Here is a 12374-nt window from a genome sequence, read left to right on the forward strand (position 1 = left end):
GTACTTTATTTGCAAAAAGTTCGAGCAGAAAGTAATTGTTACTGAAACAGAGTTACTTTCTAGAATGAATAACTCTAACCTAATACACTTCTGTGTGCTGCAACTCTGTTAATTGTTTAAGAAAATTTTCCGAACTCAGTTTCCTTGTCTCGGACAGTTGTCCCTATTTTTCATTTACAACATCTGGCAACCCTGCCCCGAGCGCTCACTTTTTCTTTATTTTGTCAATAGTTAAAGAATCTATTACCTTCCCACTGTGCCTGTTGAAGAGCTGAAGATTTTGGAATGCAAATACACATGTCAGAGGTAAGCAGTAAGTGACGTCATCTAATTGTTGTTAAAATCTTTATTTTCCTGGTATGATACAAATCTAGACTGAAAACCTCGTCAGGAATCATTGAAAGGAAGAAAATCCTTCTTACTCTTTAGAAGTTACCTGCAGAATATAATCGAAGATATGAATTAAATATGTTATTGAAATACAAATAAGATTGAAAGCATTCAACCAAAAATGAAACTTCCTTTGATGCTACCTAGGTATCATACTCGTATTCACAACACGTGTACGTACAGCGTCTCTAAAAAGTCTTAGGACAGCGACATTTTATACTAGGTAACCCAACTTACACATCGCGTTGGTGGATTGCCTATAGTGTTAGGCTCAATTTCAGGGTTGCCACATGCATAGCAGATATCTACTTGAAGAAAGTCGATTTTGCACTATTTTATTCTTGATGCGTCTACTACACCAAAGAAGTGAAAAAAGGAGATTTGAATGCTTCTCTAACACACGCATCGGTTTTGGCTTTCAGCGGCAGAGCCCATGCGTATTTTGAAAATGTGTCTATGACGGTCAGGAGGTATTTGTCACCCTTGTTGACCTTTTGCAAGTTCTTCAGATTACCGCTGCTCATTTCGACTCCAGGAGGCTGGAGTTGAGCATGGATTGCAAGGCCTGCATGTCGCTCCTCAACTTTTTGACCCTGACGTCGAGCATGAGAAGCTCGTCGCGTTTCGTGTGGGCAAAGATGTTGTTAGGCATTGCTACTATGCTTATTTATTATAGGGTAAGTGATTCGTCACTCGACGAAGAGGGGGGATGAGTTTGTCGTAATCACCCAGAAGCTCGACATGCAGGCAATCGTCGGCAGACACATCGTACTTGGTGGTGCTGTCCATCTTATCGTGCTTGATGCGATAAATATTCTTGCCGAAGGAAACCTTGATTTCACCCGCATTCTTCGGATTCACAATTATTTGAAGTTTGCCACTGATCGGAATTTTGTAGAAATTTAGGTTGTTGTTAAAAACGTAAAAAGTTTTTCCAGCGTCGTCTTCGTATTTCGTCCAAATGCTGTTCAGGTGAATGATTAACAATCTGTTGAGTTTGGACAACATGGACGGCAACAGGTCGAAGCTTGGCGATGCAGCCAGACTCAATGCTTCCATGACAGACTGCTTTTTGAACCCGAACAAGTTCATAGGCATGGTTATTATTATATATATATATATATGTGTGTTCGTGTGTGTGTGTTTGCGTAGAGCAAGGGTGCCAGAGCATTGTCTTAATTTGTAGAAGCATTGCTGGCTGTAGGGTTAATTGGCCCCCTTTCCCTTTCACAAATTAAAAATTGCATTTTCATTATGTACAGCTCTCTCTGTGTGTGTGAGACAGAGGTATGTATGTTTAAATCCATAGCATATGCAATTAGTTACTAAATACACAAAATAAGCAGCCAATAGGGAGTCAGCGACAAGGTTTGCCAACAGCCAATCAGGGGCACACGAGATAAGCAGCCAAACAGGGTCCAAAAGACATAGTTTGCCAGTAACCAATCAGGCTCGTTAGTAGCCAATCAAAAGTTAGGTGACGTGTGATCCAAGATCACATGATTGTCAACAGCCAGTCAGGGAGCAGGGGCGAAGCTGCCAGCAGCTAATAACATGAGTTCTGGCCACACCTCCCAGTCACATGATTTCCGGCCACACCCCTCATACCGAAAGTGGACGGCTAATTCTTCTATTGCACCTAGTGAGGTTAACATACATCGTAAAAGGCTATGGCCCTCAAAATATGCATAGTAAAAGGCTACACCGAGCTGGCAACACTGCGAGTGACGCCACTTCCGGTCACATGGTTGAAAGTAGGTCAAAGAATGTGTCCAGCTCCTACCAATACTCACTACTACGTCATAAGCAGGGTTGCCAGCTCCTTGATTTAGGTTTGCTTAAGGCATGAGAAAATTATGGTATTTTTTCGGGACCGAGTTGGCAACACTGAGAGCTACTCTTAAACGAAGCATCTTACCTACTCTACACCTACACAGGAGAAAGTTTACATCCTAAGCAGTAAGACTTAGACTAAATCTGTTTGCGAATTTAGAATGTACATCTATATGTGAGTAAAAGTATCAATACAACCTATGCTCGAATCCAAGATGGTGACAGGAAGTGGGTCCATCTCGGAAACCGTTATTAGACTTACCTGAAATACGTTTACGGATATATAATATATTCTCGGTTATGAGTAAAAGTCTCAATACAACCTATGCTCGGAAATCTAAAATGGCAACAGGAAGTGGGTCAATCTCGGAAACTGTTGGTTGTAGAAAGTTCGGGTTTTCTGCATTAGCATTTGTCTTGGAGTCCAAGTTTGGTGTTTATAAGATTTAAAGAGAGGGGTTTGGTCCAAATGTCGATATTATGGATTTGTTAATGACAATGAAGTCTGATTCGGGGCATCCATGATAGTCTGCTTCCTGAACCCGAACACATTCATAGGCATGTTTTTTTTTTATGCGCGCGAGTTGAAATAGCACAACAATAAGTTGCCATTGTTGAAAATGGGGATTTTCGCCAAATGCTATATATCCGATTAGTTAGCCACATCACAATAAGGTAAGGTGTCATCCATTTAGATTAGATTAAATCGTAATAGAGTACGATGTTAGTTTAGATTAGGGTGTGAAAGAGTAACATGAGTCGGTAACACTTCGAGCTCCATTTTCCAAACAGCGTAAAAGGGTACAATAAGCTGGCAAAACTGTTAAATATACGTCTTAAAAAGGCTATGAGTTGTGTACACTGTAAAATATACATCGTAAAAGGCTAGAAGTTAGCAACACTGCGAGCCCCACTGACCCCCATTTTCGGGCGCAGAGCCGGTCCACCTACACTACTAATAATGTTCACGCAATATCAACTAGACGATATATCATCACATTATTTGGCGATATACGAGGCGTATTCGTAAAGTAAGTACCGTTTGCAAATATTGCCGCTGTAGAGATGCAGTCGCAAACGTGTGAGTTCTCGCTGACGTCCTTCATCTGTTAGTTAGCCACAGGCGCACGTGGGAGCAGGTCATGTTTTTTTCTTCGTAGTTTTCTGAAGGTTTGAAATGTTCAAGAAAATCAATCGGCCCGCCGACTGCGAAGTCCGGTCTGTGATTTGTTTTCTCAATGCAAGAATGGTAGAATTCTTGACTAGAGGACAGACCACCAACAAAGATGCCTGCTGTGACACATTAATCCGGCTGCGTCGTGCAATTCAAAACAAAAGACGCGGAATGCTTAGCGAAGGCACTGTGTTACTTCACGACAATGCTCGTCCGCATACGGCCGAACAAACTCAAAATGTCATCACGTCATTCGGCTGGGAACAATTTGTCCATCCGCCAACAGCCCTGACTTGGCACCAAGTGACTACCATCTCTTTCTTCATCTGAAGAAGAAGTTTCTTGCTGATCAGCGTTTCGGCGAGGATGACGACGTCGAAGCAGCAGTGCATGGATGGCTTTCGTCACAGGCTGGAACATTCGATGATGATGGAATACAAAAACTAGTTCCACGCTACGACAAATGCTTGAACAATTGTGGAAACTACGTAGAAAAGTAGTTTAAGGTCTGTAGAATGCAATGCAAATGAAAAAGGTACGAAACTATTTTAATTTATTTTTTACACCCTTTCGGTACTTACTTTTGGAATACGCATATCGTAACACTATTTTGGCAATGTATATCATGTTAGCAATTAGTGTTGTTCACGGGACGAGACGGGACAGGCTTTTAAAAATTCGAGACGAGACGAGATTGGCCATGTGTCATGAGACAAACGAATATTTTCGAGACGAGACAGCATTTCCAGGAGACTTCCACGATATCAAAATTCCAATATCGTCCATCCCTAATGCTAACCATTGACTGATTTGGTTTATGCTCTTCTGCCACTTTTGGCTAATTGCAAAAATGAGGATGAGTGATGATATGACTAAATTGATTAATGGGCACTCACAAAAAGTACCTATGTCCAGGCCGGTATTCAAACACAGGACCTATAGAGTCGTAGCACTATGCGCTAACCACTCTGCCAAGGCGGCTGCTGGATGATAACCAATCAATGCTGCTATAGAAAGCAAACTATGAAATTATTCCTCTTAAAAATATCTTAGAAAAGTGGTTACTTTTCCTCCTTTCTGGCAAATTCATAACAAAACTACTCAAACGTTTGGAAAACTTTATAACAAAGTATGCATTTTAATGGAAATATCAAGGAACATGTATTTACAAAAATAAAATTGGAAAATATTTAGCAATTATGCACTATATTGAAAAAACTGAAAATCTGTATCTTACTTGTTACGTTTTGGTATTTAGACACACTAATAAAAAATTAACAAGCAGATAGATAAACAAATCTTCATTTATTAGCAAAATATTTTTTAAAACATTCAAGATATCGGAAACGAAATCCAATATAAAAGATGTACAAACTGCTCACATGAGGTTACATCATGGAAACTCATCTGACAAGTGCATCATACTTACTGGAAATACATTCAAATTGATACAAACTATGATTGGTCAAAACATCCATAAAACTATTCAAATCTCACTTGGAAATGAGCTTGTACTTATTTTAGATACATGTGCTCCATCAGAACATTCATAAACACATAAACAATGATGAAAGAAATGAAGAGCAAGGAAATATAATTAATGAGAGAATAAACATGCTTTAGTCTTTAAAATAACACAAATCTATTATCATATAAACAAACAAAACCAGGTTTTCTGAAAAAAAAAAATGTATTTTACTTGAAGTGCAACGTCTCAACATACAAATTCAATACAAAGGTTAAAAAAATGAAAATCTTTAATTTAGTTTTGAACATGTAAAACCTAATCAAAGAATCGCTGTCAGTTGTCACATAATTATAGGCACTATGACACAATCATAATTATAATAATGTAGGTATGATTAATACAGACAATTTAAGGAACAAAAATATTATATATTCATCTTTTATCACATGGTGCACAACTCAATATGAATACAGTGTGTGCAAGGCTATAGTCTTCACACATAAAATTAATGTGTCCAAAATAAAACTAAAAATGCAATTGTTTTAATTCCTCAACAGTCACACACACTCTCATATGCATTCAAATGCATTGATTAAACTAATGGATAGCTTGCTTGAGTTGCAATGCCACAATGATTGTCACGATTACGAGCCATCATTATATATCCCTCGTTTCCCCAGTCGGTGCTCCATGAGTTTTTAACGAGCCAATAATCTTGACCGTTATTGTGAGTGCCATAACCGACGACAAGTACAGCATGGTCCAATACTGTGCTGTTACATTGGGGTTCGTAGTACACTCCTGCAAGAAAGAAAAATGAAATAATTTGAATCAGAAGGAAGCTAAATACAAATACATTTTAGGCAACTGGTATAGCATATCGGTGCATTAGTCTATTGATAATATTACAAACCTGATTTATCTATAGACAGCTTGTAATTGTGTTTGTCACTTTGTTTCTATGAAGAAACTATACCTCGTACATCCTGCTTTTATAAAATCCAAATATGAAGTTTCATTTGCAATGATAAAACCAATTGCAGTCTCCTAGTTACAAACATTACAGAGTAAGCATTCAGAGAACATTTGCAATTTTACATCGGAACTGTAGAATATCAGTTACCAGTAAATTTTTGTAATGGTACTTTAACAGTATGCCAAAAATTTGATATTGGTTCAATCATAATACATTTTAAGTCTCTAATACTAGATCATATTTTCGATGCATAAAAATGACAAAATTAGCACTTTGGATTCTGTAAAAATACAATATTTAAAGGACTCCAAAACCTTTCTGTTTGAAAGTTTAATAAAAGCAAGAATATTACCCATATTTAATACAATTATTATCCTGCAGTAAGAGAGAGCCTTAAGAAATTGTTTTGTTGTAATAGTTTCAAATGTCTTACATACATATATCAGAGTAAAATCTGAGGATAGTTATAAATACTATTACACAAACACAAAGTTTAACATTTGTATCCAAAAGTTTCTTTTCAGACAACTCCATGCTCAGATAGGCTAATCTGGACTGGAGCTATGGTCTAAAGTGGGATCCAAAGCACTGAGCAAAGTGCCTCCATTGTGAATCAAACACAGTACCTCTTGATAACAAGGCAACAGCACTAGCACTATTTTATCATTGACATCTCAACATTTATATTCAAAAAGCTAGAAATTTCAATGTTTTCATATTTAAAAATAATGTATATTGGAACGGCTGTTTGAAGCTACACCTTGATGCATGTGCTACTTGGCCTCAAACCTGGCCATCAAACCTAATTACCAAAATTGTAAACTTTGTCGCCAAATCATAGCTCTATTAATAAAAACCAAAAACAAATTTTTGAAGTACATAAAACACAATTTTTAACTTTAACCATGTTTATAGTTATGACCAGGCCCGTACCCAGGATTTTTTGAGGGGGGGCAAGCTCGAAACCTGGATATATATATATATATATATATATATATATATATATATATATATATATATATATATATATATATGTCATGAAATATGTCAATTATTAAAAGAATTATTAATATAATTTATTTATTTATTTATATATATTTATAAACATATATAAACAAATTAATTTGCTAATTTATAAACTAGTAAATTAATTCCTTTAACGACTGGTTCAAAATGTCAAGAAATTAGAAGATAGGTGAAATGTTTTTAATAAGTGTTAGATATTATTTAATTACTGCTTTTTATTAAAAATGATCATTAAATTTTCATACTTTATTGTAATATGTTTTATAATGGTGTAAATCTATTAAGAGTCTCTCGAAAGGAAATATCGCCTCATCAGATTTGTAGCTAGAGATTTCAGCGCCCAGGACGTGAATGATTTCGCACCCCCTGCACCGAATTTGCACCCCCGTTCCTAGATGTAGCTGGCATACTTAGACATTGTAGAAATGTTATGTACCTACTCTTTTCCGTTGAATTCGATAAAAAGAAAACTTAGCATTTAAGAAATGTGGCTAATAAAAGGACAGTCGGTTGTGCATCCCACACCATCTTCATTGAAGCAGTGTGTGTTATTGTTCACATCTGCAAAATCGATTTCAAATTAAATATAACTATGTGGAGGGACAAAAATGAGAAACTTTAAGAAGATATTAGTTTTCTAATAAATTAACATGTAAATGCTATGTTTTATTCCCGATGAAAGGAGGTGAGAAATGGAGGAGAAATGACAGGTCGGTCTAATTTCTATGTTCCAGGGACCTAGGGTGACAATGACAACCACCTCATAATATTATATAATTTTAAAACCTTATCTATGGCTCTAGAAGTACGTTTTTACCCCATACTGTTACCAACCCTAAAGAGAGAGAGAGAGAGAGAGAGAGAGAGAGAGAGAGAGAGAGAGAGAGAGAGAACCAGAGATGTATGCAACATTCACACGCAGGCTGACGTCATTCTTTGTTATTCCTTCTTTGTATGTGTTTATGATGTTATTCTTAGTAAAGTATGTTTAAAGTCGAAACTAATTGTTTATCTTCTTTGTTATAACACAAACTCTTACCCTCGGAAATTTTTACTGCGAGGAAAATTTTAATAGAACAAGATCGTTGGTGGGAAGGTGGAAGATCCCCTTCCGCCATGGGATTTCATACCTTGAATGTGACCACCAACGCTATGGAATTATCCTTATAATGAAGAACATGTCTGAATGTGAATTAACCACAAAAAGAAGACATTTTCTCATCAAGACTGCAGTTCGAAAAAAGTCAAAACAGGGAGTAAATATGATGATCTGTCCCGACCAAATCGGAACATTTAGTAGCTTCGCATAAATTGTTATAAAAATAAAATTACTAAATATAGTAGACTGCAGACTTCTTGAGTCTGCCTCTCTCCAGAGACAACCCATTCATTTATACAACAAGAAAACCTAAAGTCTTGCAAAATCTTAAATATTATACATGTTAATTTTGTAGGCCCTGCGAAATGGGCCTGGTTATGACCGCAAAGGAACAGCTCTTTTCGTTAAACACAGCCACCGTCGAGTTGGCACAAGTTCAAAGTATACTCACCAAAAATAGCAAACTTGAAATTTCTACATAGGTACACAACTAAAAATTCTAGTTGCATTTTGTAACTTGAAACTGCTAATCTTGAACACTGACTGGAACTGTAATGCAACTAGTTTCACTTATTATCAGGGAGTACATTACACTCGGAAAATGTTCTGCTTTGTCATATCTCCAGGTATTTACACATATTTAAAAGGTTTAAAAAGTTCTATCTGATAACATCCTGACCTGAAAAAACCTTTGTTGCTTAGTTGTAATGTCATTGCTTCTAACTAAAGAAGCTAAGGTAAATATCCTGTAACTTACTTAACAAAACACTCGAATTCCAACTTACCCTCAGAATATAATTGAAAAGATGTGTGGTTAGCATCAATTGCTACTGAAATTGGTCCGACGGTAGCAACTGCAGATTTCAACTTTTCCTCATCACCACTTTCAATTTCCGTATAGCCAACATCGGATGCTCCCTTATTAGAAGATTTGTATCTGCACTTATCATCCTAAGACACAAGTAAAATAGATTTATGTACTTTGTAATGAACAAATCTTCTTCGAAGTTATGAGCTATGATCTTTACTTACATATATAAACACTACATACACAAATAAAAAGTAATTTCATTGTGTGGGGAGCTTACATTTCTTCTACAAATGTTATTTATTGCACACAGTATTACAGCGCACTTGAATACACAATAACATATATTACTGATATATCATAATCCTCAAAACCAATGGTATGGCGTGACTTTTTCAAACGTGTTACCGGCCATCAGTACGACAATTTTACCTGCTAGACGTTATCATCTCTCCCTAAAAAAAATGCCTTCTATCTAGATTTTTGTTCATTCGTTCTCTCTCTCTCTTTTTTCCGCTCAGTGATTTAGCTACAAACACTTCTAGAAAGATCTTCTACTCTTGAGACAGTTACCACGAAAATCCAACTAATAGTTGTCGAGCCTTGTCAATTCTTCATCTCTGTTTCTTTTCAATGTGGTGGGAAGGAGAAGAACCACACAGTTTGACGATTGTTAGATGTTGGTGAGCAGACGATAGAATTCCGCTTCTCCAGCAACAGGGAAGGAAGTACAGCCGTACGTACTACTGTTGCCAACTTAGTTGTTTGGAGTAAGGTTTGTCCAGATCTCGAAACGCTCCAAGGAACTACGTATATTTTCTTCTATTACCTATCTGATCTTACTTGTAGTTAAATCCAGCCTGAGCTTTCCAGTCTAGCTCTAGTTGCTTCAGAGAAACAGTATCCCCATTTTTAGGTGGGATTTAGCTCTTCACTACCTGCCCGACAACTGTGCCCCTGAACAGGCATATGAATAACTCTGTAGCACACATAGCCCCAAAGTCTTCTTCCGCATTGGCATTCTCTCCTCTTTTACCTCTTCCGGTACAGCGCCTTGAATAACGCAGTGTGGAAAACGACACTGTTCTGTGCTCTCTGGTTGGTTCCACTCTACTATGATACCGCTAGAGGCGCTGGTGTAGGCACAGCTGCTTATAATATAAGTAAATGGAGTTTTCGCTGCAACGTCAGGTTCTTTTACATGAAGGATTTCTATGAATGTGATAATTGCTATGATATTTGGCACAGTGGTTGCGAATATATTAACGAACATTCTAGACAGTCGACCACGTCCTGTTATCGTTATTTTCATTAATAATACAGGACAAAATATACTCGTGAAATGCTATTGTAACTACATTTTTGTGTATGAATTAGGTTCGTTATTATTAGCATCGTCATCATTTGTTTTAAAGATATACACACTGAAGAAGCATTTGTATTTTTGGTCTCATTTCATCCGCTTGAAACTAATCACGGCGATGATGATAATGATGATTGCATGAAACGAAATGAGGAGACCAACAAAACTTCCTTAATGCCATCGACATGAGTGTAAGGAAACTTTCAGACCAATAGGACAAGCGACACGGGATGTTCACACTGAAGTGAGGGCCTCCCCGATGGCGCAATTGTAGCGTCGTCGCCTTGTAATCAAGGGGTCCCGGGTTCGATACCCGGTGCAGGCACAAGTGGTTCGGATCCCACTTTAAACTGTAGCTCCAGTCCCGATTAGCCTTACTGTGCATAAAGTGGACTTAAAACACCAAATCAATCAATCAATCACACTGAAGTGACTAGTGACACAGACACTTCCAGACTGTAAAATGGCATTCATTGCACATGAGGGTCCAAACAGCAAAGGACACGTTCGTATGCCGTATTCGCGTGCTACTTGTTACTTCGGTCTGAAAGCTCCTTAAAAGAAGCTTAAAATAGCTTGCAACGTGTTGCCGTGTTGTTGTTCGCGCATGCGCGATGCAATGAGTGTCTTCCTTTAGGGAGATTGCGCACCAAAGCGACAAGCGGCACGCGACACTTATAGTTTGAGGATTTCACCAACAGAACGCTAGCCTGTGCCGCCCGTCATGCCGCTACGATGTGAAATGTTTCTCTTGATTGGCTCGTTTCCAACTGACATGTGTCGCGTGTTGCTTCGGTATGAAAGTTGCCTTGGACTGAAGGACCCGTGCCGCTTTGGTGTGAAATCCCCGTATCGTTTGTCGCGTGTCACTTTCGAAAGGCTGCATTGATTGCCAACCGTTTGCTTCCAAGCGACACCTGTGGTTTGTCGTCTCGATATGAAATATCTCTCAGGATACTAACGTCCGGAATTACATTTGCGATGTTTATTCTTATGTTACGCATGATATATATATATATATATATATTTACATTTATTTCCAAATTAATGCCATTTCGTGACTGCATATCACTCCACAAATATAACTGTTTCGATCAATTCACGTACCGCCTTTCAAGACAAATAAATCTACACAATATATTCCAAAAACTAACCAAGCCGCATTACTTTCATAAGAAAATTAGCAGCTGTGCTGATCGTACTGACATCTATGTTGTCATCGTCTTGGGAACCAGTTTCTTGGGTCGTTTTCCACACTACGTTATTCAAGGCGCTGTACTTCAGGGAAGCAGAACCTGTCTCCCTCTGCACTTCTGTCGGTTACAGATAAAATCTCCTCTGCAATTTCTACTCGACAGCAACACTGCTGGTTAACGTATTTAACAATGTTGTTATTTTATTGGAACAACTTTTTAATTCTTCATAATTTGCTGTTACCGGTTACATGCTCTGCTCAAAACTTTTAAATGAAATGCACTACCTTTTTTCAGTATCATCAAGCACATTGTGAAAACATTCTTTTAAGATAGCAACAGAAATTCTGATTGACTGACTTGGATTATTTTACTTCACTTTTGAATAATTGCGAAAATGAAATTGACGAAGGAAAACTACAAAGAACAACCACACAGCATTAGCATTACTTCTGAGGAAAACCAGTTTAAAAGTGTCATGAACATGTGTATTGTAGAATATTAACCCTTTCAATTATTATTTCAAATCATATTGGGCAGATTCCAGGGAAATGTTTAAAACTATTGGAAGTAAACTTGGATAAGTTGCATTTTTAATCATTTTGAATCCAGTTGTTAAACCCTCCTTTAATCTCAGTGCAGTTAATACCTCCTTCGAGGACTTGAAAACCATTAGAAAGATTAATCATAACCACCAGGTAGGGAATGTTTATGTGTATATTTGTGAGTAAATACATATTTATGTTTGAAGCTGAAATCAGTTAAATTTTGTATTATCATTGAGCATCAAGGCACGTAGACTCGAAAAATTCAGTTTCAATTTTTCATATTTGTACATATATTAGCATTTGGCTCAGATTTGACATATTTTTGTTATTCATATATATTATTTCCATATTTCAAAACATTTCTCAACATATACTCCATATTCGCACAATAACTACATGTTCCCCTGTAACCGAATTGGGTTAGTTTCTTTTTAATAAAGTCCCAGTTGCTCATTGCTAATCCCACCGTCGTTACCAGTTGTGCGTCCGACAGCAG

General features: G+C 37.3%; 1 protein-coding gene across 1 annotated transcript in view; it reads right to left on the reverse strand.

The window, feature by feature from the left end:
- Positions 1-5445: 5445 nt before the first annotated feature.
- Positions 5446-12374, reverse strand: part of LOC146002820 (procathepsin L-like) — a 28971-nt gene continuing 22042 nt past the window's right edge. The window contains exons 6-7 of the mRNA XM_083140784.1: positions 8752-8917; positions 5446-5666 (exon numbers count right to left, since the gene is read on the reverse strand). Coding sequence (XP_082996910.1) covers positions 5458-5666; positions 8752-8917 — 375 coding nt within the window. The 3' untranslated portion in view covers positions 5446-5457. The remainder of the gene's footprint in view (positions 5667-8751; positions 8918-12374) is intronic.

This window comes from Lepisma saccharinum, chromosome 19 (assembly GCF_977018435.1).
Source record: "Lepisma saccharinum chromosome 19, izLepSacc3.1, whole genome shotgun sequence".
Classification (NCBI taxonomy): Eukaryota; Metazoa; Arthropoda; class Insecta; order Zygentoma; family Lepismatidae; genus Lepisma; species Lepisma saccharinum.